Below are 27,783 nucleotides of genomic sequence, written 5' to 3'. Positions count from 1 at the left end.
GTAGGGGGTTGGGGATTTAGCTCAGTGGCAGGGCACTTGCCTAGCACATGAAAGGCCCTGGGTTCCATCCTCAGCTCTGGGGGAGGGGGGAGCTAAAAACCCATGTAATACTACATGATTTCATCATTTTTGTTTTATTAATCCTTCACCACTATTAAGAATAACTGATAAATAATAATAAAATAATTCCTAGGACAATTAAATAGCAAATTGTTTCAAGATATGAAAAATGTAAAATTACTAAGATCTCATAATACATTTATCTTAGATTTAATAAGGGCCCAATGGACCTCCCCCTATGAGTAAACGTGAGAGAATTTTTTTGGGGGGGAGGTACTGGGGATTGAACTCAAGGGCACTCGACCACCGAGCCACATCCCCAACCCTATTTTGTATTTTATTTTGAGACAGGGTCTCACTGAATTGCTGAGTGCCTCGCTTTTGCTGAGGCTGGCTTTGAACTCCCAATCCTCCTGTCTCCGCCTCCCAGGCTACTGGGATTACAGGCATGAACCACCATGCCCAGTGAAAGAATTCATTTGACTGAAATTTTTATAAGTAATTTTTCTTTTTTGTTTGAAAGACCTTTAGTAAAGAATAAACTCAAAAAAAAATCAATCTTTACAAAACTGCTCAAAACTGCACAAAATAAATTAGGTCCAACAGACTTAGAGTCTGTTGGTAGAAAAGTTAAATGGAGGAGGCAAGCTAACTATCAGTTTGGTGCTAACTATTCTTAACACTTCTCTGATCCTCACTAATCTCCTTCAGCAAAAAACGTAGACATCTAGAATTTAGAATTATTGACCTTTCTCACTTTAGCTGCTCTACCTTCAATTCTGAAATCCAAAAAGACCTGAAAACAAACAAATGTTTGTTACTCCTTTGGTCATAGAAATTAGCCTGACCTGAACTCATCTGGCAGTAAAACCCGACCTGAATTGACCCAGACTATTTAGTCTTTATCCCTCTCAATATTTTCAGCTATTCCACTGGAGAAATGCATCTGTTTATATGATTAAGGAATTTTACCTTAGATTAATATACTATGTTACATTTTCTAAATTAAAAAAAGTCTTAATGTTGAAATATATGATAGGGTTTTTAAAAAAGGGACTATGGACCTGTGTTCTATCTGTAGCAAAGCAAGCTGTTTTCCTTTTACAATAGTGATAAGTTAATTTATGTTAAAAATGAATTACTTTAATTTTGGTATTAGGGATTAACCCCAAGAGTGCTTTACCACTGAGCTACATCTCTAATTCATTTTATTTTTTTTTAATTTTGAGAAAGGGTGGCTAAGTTGCTCAGGTTGGCCTTGAACTTACCATCCTCATGTCTCAGCATCCAGAGTCATGGGATTACAGGCATGCAAACCATGCCCAGCAAAAATGAATGATTAAAAACATTAAGTAAACAGAAGGCCAGGAAAATAAAACATGATTAACATTATGACAAGGTATGTGGTAAGAAATAGTTAAGGCCAAATTTATGAAGGCAATATATGAATATCTCAAATGTAGGAAGCAATGGCTTATAATATTCAATTTAAAATTCCAAAACCTTATACTTTGGCTCTTCTAAAGCCTAAAGAGGGGCTGCTATTACAAAAACTGGCATGTTTTTGCTCACTTATATCTACATGCAGTAGTACATGAACAAAAGCCAAAATAAAAAAAAAACTCTGCTCTCCTCTGAATATTCATCTATTACTGTCATTAACAAGCTCCCCCTGTGCAAAGCTGTGAGATTCCCTGGTCTCAAAGATCCTATTTATAATGTAGTTAAAATAAAGTCTTACCCCCAACAAAAAGAGAAAAATTTAAAAATAAAGTAAAAATAAAAAAGGCTTACCTCCAATAAAGCCAGAATCCCAACGAGAAATATGAAGGATAAGAGCTAGGCTTTGTTACTGAAAATGATGGCTACAGAGAAGTTCCTCACCCTCAGCACTACTGACATCTTGGACTGAGTGACTCTTGTTGTGGGGCTGCCCTATGCACTACCGGGTGTTCAGCAGCATCCCCAGCCTCTACACAGCAGATGGCAGATCTCCTAGCTGTGCAAATCAGAAGTCTTTTCAGACATTGCCAAACATCTCCTGACAAGATAAAATGGCTCCTAGTTGAGAACTATATTCTTACAGAGAATAATAATAGAAATAGTGATGATGATGATGATGATGATGATGATGACAGCTAAATTTATTGACTGCAATTATTGTCTATCAGCAACTGAGTTAACTGCTTTATATGCATAGTCTCATTTAAATAATTTGCTAATGAAGACACACATAAAACCTAAAAAGTACTTGCTGCATTTTGTCTGATTAGATTTTTTTTTATAACAGTACTTGCTATTTTCATTGTATACCTAATATCTGCAAGACAGCATTCTAGACCCTTTATAGATATTATTGCTAATCCTCACAATAACTCTGCAAGTTACTATAGGTTGAGTATCCTTAATCCAAAAATCAGAAATCCAAAACATTCTAAAATCTGAAATGTGCCAAAATCCAAATTTTATAGTCAAAATCTGAAAAACTCAAAAATCTGAAACACTTTTAGTCCTAAGTATTCCAAAAGGGATACTTGACCTGTATTTCCATTTTACAGATGAAGAAACTGATCTCAGAAAGTTAAATAAATCACTCTACTTGGTCATTCAGAAAGTAGTGAAGCTCTCCTGAAGGTGAACTTGGCAGCTGTCTATCACTGTCTCTTAGACTGCTTGTTTCCTGTGTTAACAGCAACACTTAAAAACAAAAACAAAAAACACAACAAAACTTTCTTTTAACCTGAGAGCTCTTTTCTTCTATATGAGAATTCTGTCATACAACATACCAATAACAACAAAGTAATAAAAGCTAACATTTACTAAACATTTAGTATGGATCAAGCACCCCATGTGCTTTACAGAGATGATCTCATTCATTATTCACAACCCCATAAATTCCATCAACCCCGTTTTCCAGATAGAGAAACTGATGTTATTAATTCAACAATGTACTTCTTTTCTCTTACATTTTATAATTTCTGAAATGGAAGCATATCTTTCAATTAATAGCAACTTATATCCAAACAAATGTGGTAAATTTCTTTTCCAAGACTTCACAAGGAAGTAGTAGGAGTTGGAATTCAGATATGTCTGGCCAGACCTCACACTTTGGCACTTTTGCCACACTGCCATTCCATCTTAAGGAAGGAGGCTAAGGAGCTAAAGATGTAACTCAGTGGTAGAGCCCTTGCCTAGCATGCAGAGGGTACTGGGTTCATTTCCCAGCACTACGAGAGAGAGAGAGAGAGAGAGAGAGAGAGAGAGAGACAGAGAGAGAGAGAGAGAGAGACAGAGAGAGAGAGAGAGACACAGTGAGAGAGAGAGAGAGAAGAAAGGAGGTTAAAAAATGCATACCCTGTCAGTCCCTCAAGAGGTAAGCTGATTTGGTAGACTGCTAAGATTTAAGGTTAAAAAAATCTGGTTTCTAATTCTGACTCAATCATTTACTAGATATAATCTTGAATAAATCATACCAATAAGTCTAGTCAGTTTCTGAGACTATATCACACATAATATGCCTTGTTATAAACCCATAGGGTTGTTACAAAAATCTTTGTAAAGCTTTTCTTTTAAAGTACTACACAAATGTAGGCCAAGCAGCATTAAATTCTAGGGGAACAAAGTATAGACTCTGGGGCTGGGGATGTGGCTCAAGCGGTAGCACGCTCGCCTGGCATGCGTGCAGCCCGGGTTCAATCCTCAGCACCACAAACAAACAAAGATGTTGTGTCTGCCGAAAACTAAAGAATAAATATTAAAATTCTCTCTCTCTTTAAAAAAAAAAAAAAAAAGAATAGACTCTGATCTGTAGAATATTGGTCAAGAGTCTATGGTCCTTCAAACTTAAAGCTCTGACCCTCAAGAATAACCCCCTCCCTTTCTTCCTTCTAACCCCTACACCCTCAAGAAACCCATTAATGACCTCAAAAGCCTCCTTCTATCCCCTTCTTGCAAGAGTATCTTAGATTCACCTGTTATGTTCTCTGATCATTCTGCATTTCTATACACTGTGGCCTTATTACAACTGTAGTTGGTTCTTGGTATGACTCTGTTTTACAGTCTGCAAGCTCCTAAAGGGCATGAACCAGTTCTTTTTCCATTCTGTACTTAGCATATGCTAACAGCTTAATAATTAAATATTTACTGGATGAAAGAATCTGTGAATGACATAAAGGTAAACTTTAATACTCCAAGCAGATCAAAATTTGACCTTCAAATGATGAGGCAAAAAAAATATATAACAGGGGCCAGGCGCGGTGACGCACCCCTGTAATCCCAGCATCTCGGGAGACTGGGGCAGGAGGATCCTAAGTTCAAAGCCAGTCTGAGTAACTTAGCAAGGCCCTAAGCAACTCAGCAAGACCCTGTCTCTAAATAAAATATTTTTAAAAAGCGGGATGGCTGGGGATGTAACTAAGTGGTTAAGCGCCCCTGAGTTCAATCCCTAGTACCAAAAAAAAAAAAAAAAAAAAAATATATATATATATATATATATACACACATATATAATATAAATAACAGGGCTGATCCACATCAACATGATACTGACCTTTCAAAGAAAACAAGGCTTTCTAAAATATTTAAACATATTCTGAAAATAAAAAAAAAGTACTGAAAATAAACAGTGGTGAATATACATAATGCCACAGAACTATCCACTGAAAAACTGGAGAAAATGGTATATTTTATGTTAAGGATATTCTATCACAATTTAAAATTTTTAATTAAAAAATATCATTTTGATCCCCTTTTTATTCATAAAGACCCTTTATAAGGATGATAAAAAAAAATATTGTGAACTTCCACAGGATATTAGCTGTTCTCCATCACTGTTGGAGGAAATAACAATCATGAATTCAGTAATGCTTTCAAATAAATTTGCATTTTAACTAATCAAAACAGCACATAGAAACCTCTGAAAAATAGGTGCAGATGTGTCAGGACACACATTAATTATTCAGATGACAGTAACCTGTGTGTGGACTCAAGAGCCCCTAATAATAATTGTGATCTCCCAGGTGGCCAGGCCACTGGCAGGAATGAGTGCTTGAGATATCCATCACTTCTTTCCTGGCCCACTGAATAGTTTGAAGAGTGAAAGGCTCCCCTTTCCTTTCACAGTTTGCCTTTGATGATTCACAGTGAAATGGCTGATGTTATTGATACTGAGAAGTAAAACAAAAGAACAGAACAGTCCAATACAATTGTTCGTTCGTAGCACCCAGGAGCTGGTATTGCACAACTTAAATTACAGAGATACTCAGAATTACTTTCTTCACCAAGAGCAAGTATCCCTTTAGATCAAAGAACATAAAACCAAAAACATATAACATCACAACCCTGCCCTCAAATAACAGGGCCATCGGGATCATTATAATCAACACATTACATCAGAACTGACACTCAATTCAGGACCCAGAACAAAGGTTTTGCTCACTTAACCTGAAATGAAGCAATTCAGCAGTCACCCAACAAGCATTTAATAAGAACCTGTCACCAGGTACCAAATCAGACGCTGGGAATACAGAAATGAGACGAGGTCTCGGCCTCTGCTCCAGTAATACAGGAGACAGCAGAAACAAAGACAATAAAGTACTGAGACAGGAGTTAGAAAGCTAAGTCAAGCTGATGGAGAAAAATATGTTCTCCGCAAAGAAGGAAAGAAAAGGCACTATGCACTGAGTTAAGAGTTAGGCTAAGAAAATACAATATACTTTTGGGGAAACTGAACTGTCCATGGTGTAAGCGCAGGGCTAATGGGAAGAATGGCAGAGTGGCTGGAGTCAGAACATGAAGGATATCAGTTAAAGGTTAGTAGAGACAAAAGGCCACAGTAATAACTCAGGACAGAAATGCCAAGAGCCTAAAGTAAAGCTGAGACAGGAGGCAAGGGCAAAACAATAGAGCAGTGGTGGGTACAGGTGGAGTTTTTACCAGATGGCGAGCTGAAAAACCTGAGGTCAAGGAAGTTGAAGGAATTGACACGGAGACCCAAAAACAGAGGGATAAAAGTCTGAGAATAAGGGATAAAAGTTACATATTTATCTTTATTAAGCTCTAAATTAAAATGCACCACTTGTTTTAATTACAAATGCAATTAAATTTAATTACTGTACCATTAACATTTCTATGACTTAGACCAACAGAAATCACCATATCTTCCTATTATATTACTATTCTACAATGACCTTGAAATACCATTCATCTTATTACTACTTTTTAGTTTTATTACTATTTCAAAATGGTATTATTAGATCACTGACAGATTTGCTATTTAATGCAATTTACAAGCATATATTACTATATCACAACCTTAAGACCTTGATAATTACATTTCAATACAAATGGATTTCCTTTCTAATCCTAAGTACTTTATGTATAAGAACATTATTCTGAGAGTTCATGGGCTTCACTAGACATCCAAAGACACAAAAATATTTAAAGACTTTGGCTTAGAGGGTAGAATCCTGGAGTCCCAGGCTCTAGAAATGCAACATTCAGGAGATAATGAGGTCATGTGATAGTTGTGGGTTGAGAGGGCATACAAATGATTAGTGAAGAGAAGGAAATCAAAGGCCAGTGCAGCCAAGATATAGATGATTATCCAGCACTGAATTGCTCATTACAATCAATCAGGATGGAGGACAGGTGAGCTAGTGTGCAAAACCTGCTGACTAAAGAGTACGACAAAAGGCTGACTGTGATGTGGTGCAGGAGAAAACAGACTCCAAAAAGTTTCAGGGGTAGAACTGTTCTCTCTCAAGAAAGAATCCTTTGGGGAATAGGAGTCAGGGGTCAGATAATTCAAGATAGTAAGTTCAGGAAGAATAAAGGGATGTGGATCTGCAGCTTTTTCCGGCTCTATTACACGGCTAACACCCTGCAATCAGACCAGGTTTGCACCCCAGATCTTTCATCAATGAGACCTGTATGTGACATAAAGGTAAGTCACTGCACTTCTGAGTCTCCCTCATTTGTAAAAGAGCTCAATTACCTCCATTTTGCTTACTTTGCAAGACATTAATGAGGATGACTCTGAGAACTAACAGACAACATGCTCAAGTCATGGTTGCCCTACTGTATGGTTAGACAAGCCAAGTATTCGAAGGAAAATTCTGAAAACAACCATGTGGACATACGCATCTCAAATAATATATCTGAGAAAGTGGGCACAAATAATACTTAAAAATAAAATCACTAATTTTGACGAGTAAGACTTTCTAAGAGGTAAAATAGCTGTTACAATTATATTGATGTGGCTTCGTCATTAAAGTATGCTGATTTTTAGTCCTTAGGGTATAAACTGAGGAGTGGGATAGCTGGGTCAAATGGTGGTTCTCTTCCAAATTTCTTGAGGAATCTCTTTACTGCTTTCCAGAGTGGTTGCACCAATTTGCAGTCCCACGAGCAAAGTATGAGTGTACATACATGCTCATCAACAACATACTTTTTTTCCTATAAAATTTATACAATTAAAAGTCTTCTTTTCCTGCTGTATTTTAGATTGTAATTTTCTAAGGGTGAAAACAATATCATTATCTTAATTTCCAACATGTTTGGTTACTCAATAAATAAATATGATATATAAGAAATAAATAGAAAACCTGGGGAGGTGAGCAGAATAACCTCTCCCCACACCCAACATACAGACTGCTTACCTCCTGCAGTGTTAACAAAGTATTAAGGATAGCTGGTAACGTTGTCTGAACAACTCCAAATCTATCTTCTGTAAATGATGCTGCTACCAAGTGTGATAGACCTCAAAGGAAAAAGAGAAAAAGTTAATTGTGCATCAAAATTAGGCCAATTTATCTGCAATACATTTATCTGAAATAAGATTAATATTCTGAATATAAAAAGAACTATAAATAAAGAGGGGGCAATTCAATAACAAATAGGCAAAAGATGGGAATCAACACTAAAAAAAAGGCATTCAACTGCCTTAGTCATGAATAAGTGGTCAAAGTTTCTGATTTAATTCTATCAGGGAATTTTTTTTTTTTTTAATAAATGGAGTTATAGCTGGGCATGGTAGTGCATGCCTATAATCCCAGCTACTTGGGAAATTAAAGGAAGGAGGATCACAACTTCAAGGTCTGCCTGGGAAATCTAGTAAGACACTATACCAAAATAAAAAATAAAAAGGCCTGGAGATGTAGCTGAGAAATAGAACACTCCTAGCTGGGTGTGTTGCAGCTCAGGAGGCTGAGGCAGGATGACGACAAGTTCAAAGCCAGTCTCAGTAACTTAGTGAGGCTCTGAGCAGTTTACCAAGACCTTGTCTCAAAATAAAATATAAAAAGGGCTGGGGATATGAATCAGTGGTTAAGCATCCCTGGGTTTAATCCACAGTACTAAAATTAAAACAAAATATATTGAGATGTGATAAATGCTTGGAAGAACAAAGGATTAGTGACAACTGTTTGAATACTTTTCACAGAATGGTCAGAAAGTCCGCTCTCAGAGTCACTTAAACATTGGGAAGGTAGTAAGGTAGTGTCTATAAGATGAAAAAAAAAAAAAAAAAAAAAAAAAAAGACCTTTAGAGATGTGGGGTACTGGGAATTGGTCCAGGGCTTCATGTATGCTAATCAAGCTCTCTACCACTGGGCTACATTCCTACTTGTAATCTTCCTGCCTCAGCATCCCAAATAGCTGGGATCACAGGTGTGCATGCTGGTACTTGACAAGAAACAATTCTTTAACAATTAAGTTTTCGTATTTAACATAAGTTAAAAATAATCTGAGGCTGGGTAGAGCACTTGTCTCGCACATGCGAGACCCTGGGTTCAATCCTCAGCACCACCTAAAAATAAATAAATAAAATAAAGGTATAAAAAAGAATAAAAAAATAGTAATCTGTTGATTGAATATTTTGAGGTACAGAAAGATATGAATGAATCCCAGACTCAATTTCTCTGCTTATTTATGATAAAATTTTTTTTGTCCAAATCAAAATACACCTAGGACTAGGCTGTATAACTCAGTGGCAGAGATTGCCCATCATGCGGATGGCCTTGGGTTCAATCCTCACCAGTACAAACAAAACAAAACAACTTAAATATCTAAGAAAATATTTATGTATGTTGTACATACAAAAACAACTTAAATATCTAAGAAAAGTGATCTATATAAAACAAAGATATAAAAATGCGCCTGAAAAATATGAAGATTGAGATCAAAGTAGATAATTAAAATCACAGTTCACAGAGATTGCTTACCTTCTAATGCCCAAATATGCATTTGGGCATCTGAAAACACAGCCTGAATTGAGGCCTCTGGATGCTACCAATAAATAAATAATTAATTAATTAAAATAAGTTCCTATGGGCAAAAACTGTGTATCATTTTACCAACAGTACAAACTATTAAGAATTAAAATCTGAAATAAATTCTTATATAATATAATTTAACTACCAAAAAAAAAGCATCCTACCCCAACTGCTTGTGTGACCCTTCCCAAGTCTCTACATGTCTATGTGCCTCAGTTTCTCATTTAAAATGTCATGTGTGTTGAACCCACCTCAGAGGATAAGGACAGAGAACAGTTACAAAAGCTCTTTTTAAACCATAAGATTTTTTAATTACATATTATCTCTCTGAAATTGTCTACCTTCAACTCCACTCCAAAGAAAAATCACCCCATCTTCTTTAATGTATCAGGGTAAGATACTGTGGCACAACAATTGCCTCAAATAAACAAATCCTGGCTTTACTTACTGCCCAATGAAGACTATAAAGTACAACATAACAAACTATTAAGTTACATTTCTCAATATCAAACAACAGTATCTATAACTCTCTACCATATAACAAATCCACTTGCAAAATTAAAATCAAAGCAGACATTCACTCCCAAGAGAAAAGGACGTTTTGGTTAGGGTCAACACTCACTATGTACCTCAGATTTCCTTGAGGACAGAAAGACCTATCTCACAGAAAAGCTATTATAATTCAAAAGAAGGGATTTAAGTGAAAGAGCACAAGATACATGAAAGACATTTAAGGGGAGTTTTTTGACCCTCCTTCTGAAACCAAGCACTGAAGTAAAACATCAGACCCCCCTCATCTTCTTGGTGAAAGATATCTTTTTCTAATGGACAGCCCAAGGAAGATACTGTTTTGGCAGAGGTAATCATTAGTTGAGTGGATCTTCCCTTTCACCAACTGAAAAGGCAGTTTGGGGAACTTGTGCCAGGCACAGTGGCACACACCTATAACCCCAGTGTCTCAGGAGGCTAAGGCAGAAGGATCACAAGTTTGAGGCCAGCCTCAGCAATTTAAGGAGACTGTCTCAAAATTTAAAATTTTAAAAAATAGCTAGAGATATAGCTCAGTTGTAGAGTACCCCTGGGTTTAATCTCCAGATACGCAACACAAACATACATACACAACTTGAAATTATTCTTATGTGTGTCTATATTCAATCAAGGTTGTTCTCATCTCTTTCCAAAGAAATCAGAGGATGACTCCAAAGAATAAAAAAAATAATAGATGCCAATGCAAACTTTCATTTGAATGTATTAACTGAATGTGCAACATTAGCCCATTTGATAATATGGCAATGTATTTGATAATATAGAAAGTCAAAAGTTAGATTTAAAAAATTAAAACCAAAATTTTTTCTAACATATGGGCAAAGGTTTTGTCATCAAAAGATTGATTAAGGGGCTGGGGATGTGGCTTAAGTGGTAGCACGCTCGTCTGGCATGCGTGCGGCCAGGGTTCGATCCTCAGCACCACATACAAACAAAGATGTTGTGTCCGCCGAAAACTAAAAAAAAAAAAAAAAAAAAAAAAAAAAAAAAAAAAAAAATATATATATATATATATATATAAATATAAATTCTCTCTTTCTCTCTATAAAAAAAAAAATACTTGTGCTTAAAAAAAAAAAAAAAAAAAGATTAACACTCAACAGCTACAGTCACGTGAACAGAAGTGAGTCTTCAGCTTCTATGACTTGAGATTGACTTTCCAGGCAGTTGTGATAGCATGTTGGTAAGTCGGAAAGTCCTTTTGTTTGTGGCCTGAAATACAACTTTTTATCCATCACAGATTTAACATTGGTCATCTAACTCAGTCATCTCTCCTTTAAATACCAAGTTGGTCACAAAGACACTGACAGAAAAATGAAGCCATGAAGCATCAGGAAGCCATGGGTTGCTCACTTTGTGAAGATGCAAATAGCAGGAAGGGGTCGATATTATGTACCAGCACAAAGCTGCCCGCAGCCAAGAGTCTCAGGAGGCCAACTACAGTAAGTCCAGCCCCAGGAAGGAACTGAGGTGAGATGTGTATGTAGGGTGACTATTGTTCAAATGAAGGCTCAATGAAGTGCTAGGCAAAGCTGCATGGCTTACCAGAATTAAGTTATAAAATATTTACAGTCAGATCCTATCTGCTACTTCACTTCCTATTTCATTTCCTCTCCCCACATTCTTTTTTTTTTTCTAATATTTATTTTTTTTAGTTCTCGGCGGACACAACATCTTTGTTGGTATGTGGTGCTGAGGATCGAACCCGGGCCGCACGCATGCCAGGCGAGCGCGCTACCGCTTGAGCCACATCCCCAGCCCCCCTCTCCCCACATTCTTAAGGCTATAATTTCATATTCTTACCTTACTGAAAAAATACATTATCAACACCCGTCTTGACAAGAAATTCTTAATCTGAGATGGAAAAAAGGAAAAAATAACACATTTACATTTTTAATTCTACTCATATATATTACAAATTTCCAAGTTCCTCCTGACATTAACTTAAGTGAAAATAGGAAAACATCATCTCACAACTTGCAGAGATAGAATAAGAAAATTTACAATGTAAGTCAATTTACAATTTACAATTAAGTAAGTAAATACCTTTGTACCATAAACTGGAGAGCCAAGATTAGCAACCTAACCTAAATTGCACTGTGTTCCCATATACATACATTTAACACCCAATTACAGCCTGATCATAATAGAATTCTCGATTATTCTAGTGATGTTTTCTAAGACTGTATTCTTTCTTAATTCTCTGAAACTGTCCTGCCATTTAACCTCTTATACCATAAAAAGAGCATGTGTACCCTAGAGAAAAGACACAAAGTAGTTTTCTACTAGGTGACATTTACAGGAAGCAAAATTTTCTTTGTTATCAGGTTAAAAACTAACCTGACTTAAAAATGAGATGGTTAAAAAAAAAAAAAAATGACACGGTAGTACTTACGGCAGATAGACCCACATGGGATCCTGAGGTTTACAAAATGCTTTTAATTACCCTCTACTAGCCAATCATTCCATTATAAACATGTTATAATTTCTCCTATCTTATAAACAAAAACCTACTATTGCCCCATTTCTCTACTAAATTTACAGTAAAACACCTTGACAGGTGTGGCTTTTCTGGCAGTCTCCAATTCCTCTCCCAATCCCTCCTGAACCCATGCATCTGATGTTCCCTCCTTCTCAAAACACTCCTTCCCCAGTTCTCTGTTTACCTCAACATCCTCTGCTATTCTCCCTCATCTCTAGAATATCAGTCAGGGGAGGACCCAGCTCTTGGATCTCTTTTCTTCTATATTTATATTTAAGAGATTGCACTGAGTCTTTTGGCTTTAAATACTGTCTATATTCTGATGACTTCCAAATCTTAATAAATAAATCCTAATTAAGATCTTAATTTTAATATTTTCATTTGGTTGTCAAACAGGTATCTCAAGGTTGTCATGTCCAAAATCAAACTCCTCATTTCCTCTACTCACCTCTATCAAATCTCCTCCTCCAGAATAATCAAATAATTGCCTCAATATATTCCAACTATATTATTTCAGCTCCTCAGGCCAGAAACCTTAGTCAACATTGACTCGTTCTCTTATATTTGCAAATTATAAGCAAATACTGTAACAGCTACCCAAAAATACATACCCAAACCCTGATCACTTCTTACAGTCCCCACCAGAACCTCTCTGGTCACAGACACCACCATCCCCCACTAAACTATGCAGCAGCTTTAACATGGTCTCTCTGCTTCCACTTCTGTGTAGGTTGGCAAGTCTAGACTCCAGGAGTCTAGTTTCAACCCAACCACTAGAGTAGCACTTTCAGCATGTTAAGTTATATCATATAATTCTTATGGGAGAAAACTATACAGTGGCTTTCCATCTCTCTCAGAGAAAAGGCCAGTCCTTATAAATGCTAATGGCACAACAAGCTCTGGTACCTGCTACCCCTCTGACCTCATCACCCACCTACTCTTTACCTCACTTAGGGTACTTCAGTCACACCCGTGTCCACACTGTTCCTCACACAAGACAAGTACACTCCCCGCTCAGGGTCTTTGCATTTTGTTGTCCCCTGTCCTCCTTCCCTTAAGGCCTCTGATCAAGTGTCGCCTTTCCAATGAGACTTCCCTGGTCATTCCACATAAAATGGTACTTCCTCCCTTAGGTATTCTATTTCCTTTACCAAGACTTTTCTATGTAAGACTTAAGATATATCAAATTTCATTCCCTTTAACTGTATTTTTCATATCCTGAACATGGTATCAGGATACATCTTATGTTAATAGCATGTCACAGTTTAAGGCTACTTTAAAATTTAATAGTAACTAAAGTGTGTCTTACATTAATTCAATTAATGGCAAAGAAATATAATACGTGTGCTTGCTCTTCTATTTCCCCTCACTAGGATTAAACAAGAACTGTTTTCCCCAGCGCCTAAGACAGCATCCTACATTTATAAAGAACTCAAATATTTTTTAAGTGAAAGAATTCACACATGAAAGGCATTGTATTAGATCAAGTCTTATGAAATTGCAATTTGTCTAATTCAAACCAATTAAATACTGGCAATTTCTTATGGGCCAACCTGATACACAAAGCATCAAAAGCAAAACAAATAAAAACCACAAAACAAAACCTACTTATTCCTGATAGCATGCTTATGTGAGATTCTGAATGCTCTCAACGTTATATGTAAATATAAATCCTGTACCCATATCATATTACCTGTTCACGTTTATTCTGAATCCATGAATAAATCACATTGGGTTGTCTCACAGTCTTACCCTCAGCACTCATAGAAGTGCCCATGTTCTCCATAGAAGGATTAGAAAATTCTGACATTTGCTGATCTACATTAAAAAAAAAAATTAGTAAGAACTTAGGCTGTTTGATCCTCTGCAACTATGAGACTTCCAATTTTAGAAAACAAATAGTCCTTACCAGAAGCAGAAGTCCATAATCTTGGCCCCCTTCTTATTAACTGAGTACTTTGCGGTGACCCATAGCAGGTGTTTACATCAAAAATTCCAGCCATTCGATTCATCATACTAGAGCCAAATGAGGACCCAAAAGGACTTGAAACATCAGGTGTAGATAATTTTGAAGAAAACAATGATGTTTTAACTAAGGGTGGCACTGAAGATCGAGGCATCTGACTAGATTTTGGTGTTTGAAAAGTGGTTTCTTCTGTAAAAGAACAGACCCAAAACTCAAGAGTCAACTTGATCCAAACAGGCTACCATGGAGGTCCCCAAATTTTATGCATCTCAATTTTCTGTTTAACACATTTACCCAAGGCTCAGTACATTGTTTCCTTTAAGGTTTATATTCCAAGATTCAGGTTTTACTTCTGTAGTTCAATGACCACTCAATAAGCTTTTTGTATCTTTTTTCCCTGTCAGATTGGTGTAGCTTCTTTTGTTTTATTCACCTCCATAAATGTTTATCTTCAAGGTCAATTTCAATTTCTCTAACTCAAAGCTATTTGGAATGAATTCATCAATTCACATTTTATTTTTTTATTATTATTACTTTTTAAATATTTATTTTTTAGGTGTAGATGGACACAACACAGTGCCTTTTATTTTTATGTGGTGCTGAGGATCGAACCTGGGCCCCGCCCATGCTATGCGAGTGCTCTACTGCTGAGCCACAATCCCAGCCCCAACACATTTTATTTTTAAATGACAACTTTAATTACTGCATTAGAAGTTGTCCACTTCTACTGCATGTTCCTACTGTTAACTGTTATTTGGCTAAACATACTGAATCTACACTGTGAAAATGTACACGAAAAAAGAGTTAACTTTTCCCCCAAGTTCTTTCAAATTAACAAAAGCCATTCCAAAGACTAATTTGCCCAAGATATCTATTAATCTGACCCTATAAATCTCACCTATAAACACCTTCTTTTAAAATCATCTTAGAGCTCTACCAATTTATGGTAGTTATGAAGTTATGAATTTTCCTGACACTCTAGCACCAAACACAAAGACAAACTGCACTAGGATTCTATCTTCTTAGTTAAAATTTGTTAATAAGAAATTAAACAAAGTACCAAATTTTCATTACATGACTTTTTAAGGGTTAGTGAAAATTAAAAATCTTTGAATAATCATTCTACATTAAGACTGAGGTTTTTGGGCTGGGGATGTGGCTCAAGCGGTAGCGCGCTCGCCTGGCATGCGTGCGGCCTGGGTTTGATCCTCAGCACCACATACAAAGATGTTGTGTCCGCCGAGAACTAAAAAATAAATATTAAAAAAAAATTCTCTCTCTCTCTCTCTTTCTCTGCCCCACTCCCTTTAAAAAAAAAAATAAGACGGAGGTTTTTAAAAGTCTTGCAATTATTCTTCAAAATTAGAGGCCAATTTTGGCTGAGTAATATAAAACAACAATTTAAAATAATGAATATCAAATAAAAAAAAGATACAATAAAAAAATAAAATAATGAATATCCAACTGTTTGGTTAGACCCATGATATACCCAATCCAGGATTTCTAACACACTCATTTGATAGAATATGCCTATTCAAGATTCTCTAGTAGTGCCATGTCCCAAAAGAATTAAATCTGAAATCCTTTGTTAAAAAAATGTTTTTGGTAGCATAAAAGTCCTCCTTTCATTATCAAATATCATCTTACCCACTCGGACTTTTTTGACACATTTCCTTTTAACAGTTAAACTGTCTTGTCATTGTTTTCATTCTTTCCCCCCTAAAGAAAACAGTTCCAAGACTATTTTTTCATCTGTAACTCTCTGGCTTCTAATACAGTTTATTATATAGAAAGCATTCAGTGTTAGTTGAATAAATAAAACAAATACATATTTGTTGACTGTGTGAAAGGTGGTAACATCTGAAACACTCTAGAATCCTTTAAAATCTTACATTGATGATCTCATTTAAATTATTTTACATTGATGATCTCATTTAAATTATTTTTCATGTGTAATCTATTTGTTTTTAAGCCAGAATCCCTCCAATAACTTCAAAAACAGTTGAGTTTCTTTTGCTTCATACAATGATGTATACAATGATGTATACATTTATACATATCATAGCTGCCAATGTTTAAAAAGTGAAAATTTTCAATTTTTTTTTTTTTTTTTTTTTTTTTTAGATTTCAGATGTTTCTTTAAAATATCAGACTACAGCACCTCAGGGGACTGAGGCACAAAGATTACCAGTTCAAGGCAAACCTTGGCAACTTGGTGAGATTCTATTTCAAAAATAAAATTAAAAGGGCTGGGGATGTAGCTCAGTGGGAGAAAAGACTAAAAAGTTCAGATACTGTATCTAAATCCCAACATGGGAACAAGGCAGTTGACCCCCAGCCTCCCCTTGAGATGAAATGAAGCCTGTGCTATAAAGTTTACTACTATCCTCACCCAGACAGGTTCACCTGCTTTCATTAAGTGCCTAGCTGCAAACATTAATTCCTTTTATCAGTCTTACATTTTTGGTCATTTTCTACTTAAGGTATTTGGTGAAATAGCATAGTTTCCCCCACCTGTACTATTACTTCTCAGTTTTTATCTTTGAAATGGAAGGGTCACTTACATCACATTAAGTCATCTCAAAACAATAAGTGTGGAGCTGGGATGTGGCTCAAGCGGTACTGCACTCGCCTGGCATGCATGGGGCGCTGGGTTTGATCCTCAACACCACATAAAAATAAAATAAAGATATTGTGTCCTTCTAAAACTAAAAAGTAAATATTAAAAAAAAAAAAAAGTGTGATGCTTCTCTCCAAATCAATCATTTCAGTTGCTCTTCTCTAGACCAGCAACTTATTGTCTCTGGGACAGTGCAACCAAAACAGCATTCAGTATTATCTATAGATTTACCTGGCTTTCTACTGAAGTCTTATATTTAATGACCATCATTTCATCAGTCGTTTAAAGATCACTGCCACATTCAACTTAACTTTAAAAATCCTGGGATGGTGTCGTGGTTCAGTGGTAGAGCACTTGCCTAGCACGTGTGAGGCACTGGGTTTGATACTCAGTACCACATATAAATAAATGAATAAAATAAATGTCCATCAGCAACTAATTTGAAAAATTTTTTAAAAACTTTTAAAAATTTTATTAATAAGCAAATGAAAAATTTATATATTTTTGGTGTGCAATGACTTGATGTTTTGGACTTAAATGTTTTTCAGTCTACAATGATACTCAAGTCTCTTTCTTGGTTTAATACAATATCCCAAATGTTAGATCAATTTTCCCTAAAAATAAACATCTCACACTCATTTAAGTATCCTCAGACTAACTACTATCATCTTTCTTAGAAAATAAAATGTAAATGCTTTTCCTGCTCTTAGGGGTACTCAAAATTACCTGGAGAATTCAATTTCTTAGGTTCCACTGGGTATGATGAAGACACTCTCCCATTTGTAGCAGCAGCTTCTTGGTAGAGAACCAATTTCTGAGTCATATCATTTAAAAGATTCAAACACTCTCTTGAAATGGCTGCCCAGTTGTGGGGGTGTCCACCTAGGAGGCCAAACAACAGCTCTTAAGATATAATCTAATACTTTCCTCTCAAAGTCAGGGGTGGGAGAATCAATAAGAAATGTTGTATCAATGCTACACCTTGGCCCACTTTTCTTAGTTAAGCTACTATGTATCTCCAAGCCATCTAATACATAGCTATTCCACAAGTCTTTGGATGAATCCGTTTTCCCAAAAGACTCTAAAATCTTGCTATTTTACCTTTGAAAAGCTCTCAAACTGGCTGCTAAAATACAGCCAAACTTTAGATCATGGTTTGATTGAGAAAAACCAGGGTTACTTCACTAGCAATATTGAACACACTGCTAAGACTATGGACAATGAACTAAGACAATGAAGGCCAGTCCAATGAAATAAACCCAGGGACCTGTATGTATGGTCCATTTCCTTTTACAGTAGTACCTCCTAACACTCAGTTTTATTTCCTGTCTAGTTTTAGTTACCCATAGTCCAAAAATATCAAGTGGAAATTTCAGAAATAATCCAAAAGTTTTACACTGTGCATAAGAAGCTGTCTCAGTTATCAGATTGACTGACATGATATTAAAGTACTAATATCTGACTATCCCTATTTTACATAATAATGGCCACATGGCACAAGGGTAGTGTACTGGTGATTTTGTTACTGTATATTGTTATAACTGTTCTATTTTCCTTCTTCTTATTGTTAATGTTACTGTGCCTAATTTATAAACTCTATCATGGGTTATGCATGTATTAGAAAAAACAAAGCACATATAGGGTTTGGTACTATCCAGTTTCTGGCATCCACTGGGGGTCTTGGAACATATGCTACAAACAAGGGGAAGACTTGTGTATAACAGCAATATTAGTTATAACATCCCTAGGAATGACTCATTATTCGATAATGATTAAACTTTAAATGTGAAGAGTTCACATATCTGCTGTCTTACTATTTTACTTAAACCAGTAAACCCCACTCCTTCAAAAATTCCCTTATTCTTCCTTGTCTTCACTTTCTAAGACCTTTGTCTCCTAGAGTTATGTAAAAATCAAGTATGTTTTGTTACGTTGAGAACAGGAGAGTCTCTGAATACTGTTTTGCCCATCTTGTGTACCAATCATTCCCTCCTTAAACATCTTCCCCTTTTACACAACTCAAGAGGAATCCCACTTAACCTGCAAATAAATACACAAAAAAGTAGTCCATCAATAGGGCCTTAGGATGCTATGTACTGCTATAACTCAGGATCACTAGGAACTGGGTAATATTCTAGTTAAATTTTAATAATATGCCCTATAGTGCAAGTTCTCTGGCAGAACACATGCTACCCTGTTAGAGTTTACTTGAATCTCTGGAAAATAATATACAAAGAATTCCTAAATTAACCTAGATCTGATAGAAAAGTGTTTTTACAGTTAATGTTCCACAGTATAAGCTCTGGATTTCTTACAACTAAAAGAATGGCTCCAGTCAATTAAACTGTTACCTAATTAGATTTCATTTCTATATCACATTTAACTGTAGTAGGTCTTTTACAATCTGGGAATTGGCTCAGTTTGGCAAAATAACGATGAACTAATTAGAAAGAAGATGAAAAGCTACCAGTGGTCTCTGTTCCCCACTGGAGGCGGGGGCGGGACAGTTTCCTCTAGGAACATGGCAGAGACCTGGCAAAGTTACAGTGTCAAACAGCTTGGCAAGTTCATACTGGAGAAGTACAGCAAGGCTGCCAAGAGCATCCTTGGGCCATCAATTCTAGTTCCTCCTATTCCCCCCCCCACCCCGTCCTGAGGACTGAACCCATGGCCTTGCACTTGATAGATAAATACTGAATTACATCCACACCCTTTTTAAAACTTTCCTTTGAGACAGGTCTTGCTACATTGCTGAGTTGGCCACAAACTTGGGATCCTCCTGCCTCGGTTTTTAAGTCAGGATGACATATCTACTTCTTGTTTTTGTTTTCTTTTAGAGGGAGGCAGAGGAGCATAGCAGGAGAAAACTATACTTGGAATCAAATAACAGAATTCTTATTCCAATTTAAGCCCCTTACTCTAATTAGATCTCCCACATAGGGATTAGACCACCTGATTTATAAGACTCCTTGCAGCCTAAAAACTTTATTCTTAAGTTGTACTTTTCTGCTCTAAAACTGTCAACTCACTGCTTAATTTCTTGTGGAACTGAAATTATGAGTATTAAGGGAGCTGAAGGATTTAAAAGTTTGAAAATAAATACTCTTACAAGTGACATAAATTCTACCCACAGCAATACAAACACTTATGCTGTATAAGATTCAAGTCAACACTTAATTTAAGGGACTCACTGATGTGTGATATTTTATTACATACACCTCTCTCACCCAAAACTTTTAGTGGAGTACTTTCTGCACACACACACCTAATGAGTTCTATTACTTTTAGCAATACCTGGTTGGCTAAGGCTAAAAACTTCTTGTCTTCGAGAAGGAGAATACTGAGAAAGTAACATCAGGTCCTGCAAGGCTAAATACTAAAAGGAAAAAAAAAATACACATTATTTAATTTCTTAACCTCTACATTAAATCTTATTTATGAATTGGGCTCTTCATATATCCAAGGGGAAATCAAATGGACATTTTCATGAAAGAAATATTTCAGAACCATAATCTTCCTTTCTAGACTTCCAGAACTTTCCTGCTTCTATCCTCACAACCCACTGTAGGCTCCAAGTATATAAAAGAACTACATGTTGTGTCCATCTACACCTAAAAAAATAAATATTAAAAAAAAAAAAAAAAAAAAGAACTACAGAACTCAGATCTGTTCTACCTCTGAAGTGGGAAACGTAAACATCATTTCCTTCTGAAACTTTCCCTGGCCTCCTTCACATAAACACATTCATAGAGCTCTTAATTATGGCACTTAACATAATGTATTTTAAATGCCTGTTTACTTCTGCCCACCAAACTCTGAGGCCCATAAGAAGAAGGAGAGTGTCTTTAATGCCACCACATCCAAAGGCAGTGCCTAACACACAGTAGACACATATCTGTTACTTTTTTACTGGAATTTTTCATTTATTTTTTCCTCCTCTGGCAGGCTTCTTCATTCATCCTTCAAAATACCACACTTTCTGTGAAGTTTTCTTGCTTGGTTCCAAGCAATGTAAGTGGTCCCATTGTACTTGCCACAGTAGAAGTTAATGTGCGTCTGCCTTTTCCACTAAGCTGTGCTATATCTTATTCATCATTCTATCTCTAGCAACTGCAGCAACTATAACACCTGCCCACTAAATGAAGATTGGATAAGCAATCAGATGAATAACTGATATTTTTAAGTTCATCTAACAAATTAGTCATAATTGATATTTAAAGGCAAGTAGAGTCCCAATAGTTCATTTTCTTATTTGTTTATAACTTCTCTAGAGTGTGATCAAAATTCTGGGTTCTAACTATTTTATATTTTTTGTTTGTTTTGTTTTTGCAGTACTAGGGATAGAACCCAGGATCTAGCACGTGCTAGGGAAGTGTTCTACCACTAAGCTACATCCTCAGCTACATCCTTTGTTTAATTTAGTTATTTTTAAAATACTGTGATCTTTTAAGAGAATAGCACATATTGTAGATCTATTTTAAAATTTCAAATTATAGTTTAAATCAAAACAATTTATGTTTACTTAGGTTTATTTGTAAACTTATTCCAACTTCTTTTAAACTTTTTTGATTATAATTTGTTTTACAAGCTGGGCAAGGTTGCACATGCCTGTCTGTAATCCCAGTGACTCAGGACCCTGAGGCAGGAGGATCAGAAGTTCAAGGCCGGCCTCAGCAATACAGTGAAACCCTTAGCAACTTAGCAAGACCCTATCTCAAAATAAAAATAAAAAAGAACTGGGGATGTAGTTCAGTGGTAAATCATCCCTGGATTCAATTCCCAGCACCAAAAAAAAAAAAAAAAAAAAAAAAAATTTCTTTCTTTTTTTGTTTTTATAATCATTATCAATAATTCATATTTAAAGAGAGTTCATAAATGTCTATATTCTACCAAACACTATCTTTAATCATAAAAGCCAACAAATACTACATGAGTTAAAAAAAAAAAAAAAGTCTCGATCTAACGATTTAAAAAACACTTTGCTACCAAAAACAATCTGTGAAAAACTGAGGCATATAGTTGGATACCATTGAATTTTACAGTTGGAAAATCTTTTTATCTTATCTGAATACAGAATTAGTTAGCTTAAATGGCACATGCACCTACAGTCGAAGTTACTTGGGAGGCTGAGGCAGGAGGATCAATTGAACCCAGGAGTTGCCAGCCTAGGCAACACAATGAGACCTTGTCTTAAAAACAAAAGTACTAAAATATTCTAGGCCCTAAAAATACACACACACACACACACACACACACACACACAAATACTTAAATATGCTAAATATTAGTCTGGCTCTACAAGGTAAGTTAGAGATAACTGTGTAAAGATACAAAAAGCATAGTCCAGGTACCTTTATGATGAGTGGGGGATTGCTGTTTAAAACTTTTGGGAGGCATTCATCTGACTCCTCTGCAAATGGTAGCTGAACGGGGAACACATGAGCCTATCAAATACAGTCAAATATAAAGAATACAAAAAATGATTACTTTCATGACCTTGTTACATTCAGTTAGTAAGCACTAACTGAAATTATAAAAGGAACAATACAACCAAATTAACATCTCTTCACAAAAACAGGTTACATTAAAGTTATATAAACCCTAACACACTATTAGAAAATGTTACTGTCCCAGTGTTATTAGACTCTGACTTCTAATAATTGAAACAAATTTTAGAAACAAAGATTCTCTCAGATGTCATTGAAACCTACAAAGATAGTAAAATGAAATAGAAACATTCATTTTCTAAGACAAAAACTTGGAAGAGTCCATGCATGGTGTTGTGTGCCTATAATCCCTGTGACTCGGGAAGCAGGACGATTCAAAGTTTAAAGCCAGTCTCAGCAACTTAGTGAGACCCTATCTCAAAAAACAGAAAATGACTGGGGAAGTAGCTCAGAGGTTAAGCTCCGATGGGATCAATCCCGAGTACCAAAACAAACAAATAAACAAAACCCTTGAATGTTAAAAACAATGTAATTCTCAACCTAAAAAAATTTTTGTGGAAATTATCCAGATCACTTCAATTTTCAAAATCATCTCTTCAATGCTTTCTTTCAAGAAAACCAAATATTTTAATAGTACCCACATCAACAATCTATAAAATTAATTTAAAAGTCAGGCCCCTTTAATATGCACTTAATACTAAAATGGAAGCCTGCAGAAGAGAACAAGACTATAAATAAAGTACACTAAGTACCATTCAGTTTAATTTCTAAAAGTTAAGTGAATATCAATACTAATTCCTCAGGAAAAAAAAAATGCAAAATAAATGATGGTTATAAACAATTTGCCCCTAATAAAGTTTTAAAACCAAATGAATAAAGTTTCAAAACTGAAATTGCTTTGGGTATACATGCTGATCATTGATCTACTAAAAATCCACTTGCATTTTCAAAATTTTGTTAATACACTAGTATTAACAAAAAACTCAATACTAACCTCTGTAGCATAGATTTTGAATAGTATCCATGAGATGTACCAAGTCGTCAGGAGGAAGACACCGCACAGCCAGATATGATAGAGTAACGGGAGGCTCAAGAGGCCACTTATGGTGTCAAGAGGCCTGTGAAACTGCCTAGGAAAAGCAAACGTACCATTTAATCTCATGGGAAGATACAATCTAAACATTTAACAGATTTGGGACTCCACAATGAAAAACAAACCTATTTCTAAATAAGAATGCTAACAGTCCTCTACCCTTTTACCCCTCAAGAGGTCTTTCCCTAATACCTTCTTTAGGAGACACATAAGGGAACTTTGGGGGAAGTGTAGGCCTAAACTGGCCCTATGGTTCCTTGTGTTCCAAATCTTCACTATCATTTACTGTAGAGGAGAAAACAAGACAAGCCTGTAAGCTTAATTACCCAGTCTGGGTCAAAGTTTGTTATTGTTCTTTTGTAGTTTAATATTTAAAAACTATTAAGCATGACTAGGATCTCTCCTCGACTAGATTTCAGCTTGATCTGTATACCCTATAAACAGTTCCTCAGAAGTTAAAACACATGCATGCTCCTGGGAGCTGGGGTTGTGGCTCAGTGGTAGAGCACTTACCTAGCATAAGTAAGGCACTGGGTTTGATCGTCAGCACCACATAAAAATAAAATAAAGGTACTGTGTCCACCTACAACTAAAAAAAAATTTAAAAAGAAAGAAAAGCACATGCTACTAAAACTTGTTCTTTATTTTTTAAGCAATTTAAGAAAATCTGTTAGAATGTTAAATAGCCAGGTGAAGTGGTGCACAACTGTAATCCCAGTGGCTCCTGAGGCTGAGGCAGGAGGATTGCGAGTTAAAAGTCAGCCTCAGCAAAAGTGAGGCCCCAGGCAACTCAGTGAGACCCTGTTTCTAAATAAAATACAAAATAGGGCTGGGGATGTGGCTTGGTGAATGAGTGCCCCTTATTTCAATCCCTGGTACCCCAAAACAAACAAACAAAATGCTAAATAAAACTAAAAGTTGACATCTTATCAAAACCTTGAATCAATCAATTAGCAAATCATAATCCTTTAACCACACAAGTGTCAATTATGAAAACCAGGATTTGAATCTCTTTCTGCAATTTATAATGTTGTGACTAGGCAAATCACCCACCTATCATACTCATTTCCCTCGTCCATGTCACAGTATAGCCTCTTCATTTTACCTCCTAGGACTAGTACAAGATTGAAAACAGTTTACATGAGGAGTGCCCAACACAGTGCTTGACATGTACTGGAGCCAACAATAAATGATGGAGGTTTAACTTCTAAGTAAGCATTTACCAAGAGTCTGACATACATGAAGGACAGAGATAAGGCCAGGCACTAGGCGATACAAACAAAACATTTTTTGAGTGAAAGGACAAAAGGTATTATTATTTATAAATAATAAAATATTATTTTTATCTTTCATTTGACCCAGTTTTAAAATTTAGGTTATTCAGGCATGATGGCACATGTCTGTAACTCTAGCTATTCAAGAGGCTGTGGCAGAAAGATTGCAGGTTCAAGGCCAGCCATGACAATTTAGTGAAACCCTGTCTCAAAATAAAAAATAAAAAGGACTGGGGATGGGGCTGGGGTTGTGGCTCAGTGGTAGAGCACTTGTCTAGCACATGCAAGGCACTGGGTTCAATCCTCAGCATAAAAATAAATAAATAAATGTCTAACTATAACTAAGGAAAATATATTTTTTTAAATTTAGTTTAAAAAAAAAAAAAAAGGGCTGGGGATGTATCTCCGTGGTAGAGCACCCCTGGGTTCAACCCCAGCACCGGGGGTAGTATGTCTACAGACTTAATAACTAACATTTCTTAAAAATCCACGTCAATATACCCAACTCCCTAAAACTGACATTAGCTTATCTCATATATGACATAAAAAACTCTCCCAGGGAAATAAACAATAACTGAAAGATCAAACTCTTAGGGAAGCACATTTATCAGCAAATATAGTTTAAACCTTTATCTAGATGCAAAACATCTGGGAATAAGTGAAACAATACATCCCAGTGCTGCCAGCAATTTTGATTGCCTCACAGGTGACATAAGTGTGAGACCACAGCACTGGTATGTACAAAATACCATAGAATAATGACTGTTGAAGAGAAAAATCAGAGAGGGAATGGTTCATGCAACTCAAAAAATTATTTAGTATAAGTTACCTGCCAAAAAAAGAAAATAGATTCCCACTGCTTGCTTCTGGCAAGAGGAATTGGGTGACTGGAAACAGGAGCAGAAGGAGTCTTTTTCACTGTTAACTCTTTTATAGATCTTCTAGATTTTTTTTTCCTTTCTTGGTACTGGGGGTTGAACCCAGGGGCACTTTACAACTGAGCTACCTCCCAAGCCCCTTTTGTATTTTGAGATCCTCCTGTCTTAGCCTCTCAAGTCTCTGGGATTACAGATGTGCACCACCATGCCTGACTTATTTACCTTCTGAAATTTTAAGCTATGGAAATATTGTGTATTTATATATATACAATGGTATATATATATATATATATATATATATATATACACACACACACACACACACACATACATATACACACACACACACACACACACAATGGTTTTTCCTCTCAGAAAAACTTTTAATGATTTAAATTTTCAAATAAATTTTGAAAGTACCACCTTCTAGAACTACTAGAAAGACACAGTTAAAGCAGATGAACCCAACTGTATTCAGCATTCAATATCCAGGTGTTAAATATGATAGAGGAAGTACATCACAGGGTGGGTTGAACGATAGTTTAGAATAAGCTCAGCTTCGGCTAGATCCCACAAACAGTTGAGGAGGAGTAGCTACCACACAGGTTTCCCAGTCCACAGTCAGGACAGGGGAAGGATAGGCACCCTCTTATAACACTGATTCCCTCCATCTCTAGTTTTGTTTTTTATTTCAATTCTTAAAAAAAAAAAAAAAAAAAAAAGATTTATAGGCTTAATCTAAACAAAGCATCTGGAAAGTAAAGTTAAGATTAGACTTTTTAAGTATCACTTACTCATCTATGAGAAGGTCCATAGCAGTGCTAATCCAAGCTTTGGGAATATGACCTGAGGAGAGAAAATACCAAGCTATGTACATAAAAAGTTAATAAAATAAATCTTAATCATGCTTTAGACTATGAGGTCAAAGACAGCAAGACCTCAATCAAAATGCTAAATTATTTGATTAGGAATGGATAGGAAAACAAAAAAATTTCTAGATACAGACAGTCCTTGCTTTGTATATTCTGACATACATACATATTTTAGTTACCATGGTTTCACTAAAAAAAAAAACAACAGGTTTTTTTGTTTTTGGAGGGTTTTGTTTTTTTGTTTTGTACTAGGGATTAAACCCAGGGGCCCTTAACCACTGAGTCACATCTCAAATCTTATTTATATTTTATTTTTGAGACAGGGTCTCACAAAGTTACTTAGGGCCTTGCTGAATTGCTGAAGCTGGCTTTTAACTCACAATCCTCCTGCCTCAGACTCCGGAGCTTCTGGGATTATAGGCGTACACCACTGCACCCAGCAAAAACACCAATTTTTATACTGTTGCTTAACACCCAACAACCGTTCAAATTTCAGTTACTGTGGAATATTAATTATGGGTGATTATGTACAGCACTTCTAGCTTTTCAGTATATGAATCAATATGTAGATAACAGATGTACACCATGATCTGTGACAAATCCTGTCGCATCTCTCAAAGTTTATTGGTGACTGGCCACTTGCATCTTTTTAGACAAAAACAACAAAGCATGTAGTTGTGCTGTCTCCTTGTCTCCTATGACAACATTAAAAAACAAGTAAATGAAGCCAGGTGTAGTGGCACACGCCTGTAATCCCAGCAACTCAGGAAGTGAGGCAGAAGAATCATAAGTTGGAGGCCAGAAATCTAGCAAAACCTTATCTCAAAATAAAAACTAAAAAGGACTGGGAATGTAGTTCAGTGGTAGGGTACCCCTGAGTTGAACAACCAGTACCACAAAATAAATAAATAAAATAACAAATGAAAGAGGATGCTGGACAAAAAAGATCAAAGAGCAGCAAAAAGAAGTGACAATGCTAAAATGAAATGTAAAATGAATGCAAAAGAGTTACAGGAGAAAGAGCTGACCATGGGGATACTGATGCAACTGCTGTATCAGCCCAAATGTACGTACAGCTCTTGGGCAAGAGCCAAGCCAATCACAGTAGGTTAAGAAATTTCAATACAGTGTTAACATCAGAATGACAAATTTAAAAGCTACATGGAAAAAGGATTATATAAACTACAAGTGGTGAATAAAGAGTGAGAACAATTTTATAAAGTTATATTTATAGAAAAAAAATCAGAAAAAGATCTGAAAAGAGTAGATTTGA

At 35.9% G+C, this 27,783-nt stretch overlaps 1 protein-coding gene across 2 annotated transcripts in view; it reads right to left on the bottom strand.

Annotated features, from left to right (window-relative positions):
* NDC1 (NDC1 transmembrane nucleoporin) overlaps nucleotides 1-27,783 on the bottom strand; it is a 51,351-nt gene that overhangs the window by 10,125 nt on the left and 13,443 nt on the right. Inside the window, exons 7-17 of one of the 2 annotated variants that reach the window (XM_081305508.1) lie at nucleotides 26,433-26,484; nucleotides 23,388-23,523; nucleotides 22,298-22,390; nucleotides 20,241-20,322; nucleotides 17,673-17,828; nucleotides 14,270-14,515; nucleotides 14,054-14,178; nucleotides 11,682-11,732; nucleotides 9,282-9,345; nucleotides 7,719-7,819; nucleotides 5,995-6,073 (exon numbers count right to left, since the gene is read on the bottom strand). In XM_081305508.1, the coding sequence (XP_081161634.1) occupies nucleotides 5,995-6,073; nucleotides 7,719-7,819; nucleotides 9,282-9,345; nucleotides 11,682-11,732; nucleotides 14,054-14,178; nucleotides 14,270-14,515; nucleotides 17,673-17,828; nucleotides 20,241-20,322; nucleotides 22,298-22,390; nucleotides 23,388-23,523; nucleotides 26,433-26,484 (1,185 nt within the window). The remainder of the gene's footprint in view (nucleotides 1-5,994; nucleotides 6,074-7,718; nucleotides 7,820-9,281; nucleotides 9,346-11,681; nucleotides 11,733-14,053; nucleotides 14,179-14,269; nucleotides 14,516-17,672; nucleotides 17,829-20,240; nucleotides 20,323-22,297; nucleotides 22,391-23,387; nucleotides 23,524-26,432; nucleotides 26,485-27,783) is intronic. The other variant, XM_081305507.1, reaches the window with a different exon arrangement.

Source organism: Spermophilus citellus (genome assembly GCF_964194105.1).
Source record: "Spermophilus citellus genome assembly, chromosome: 9".
In the NCBI taxonomy this organism is placed as follows: domain Eukaryota; kingdom Metazoa; phylum Chordata; class Mammalia; order Rodentia; family Sciuridae; genus Spermophilus; species Spermophilus citellus.
Note: the sequence above shows the minus strand (reverse complement) of the source record. Positions and strands in the feature narration are given on the sequence as shown.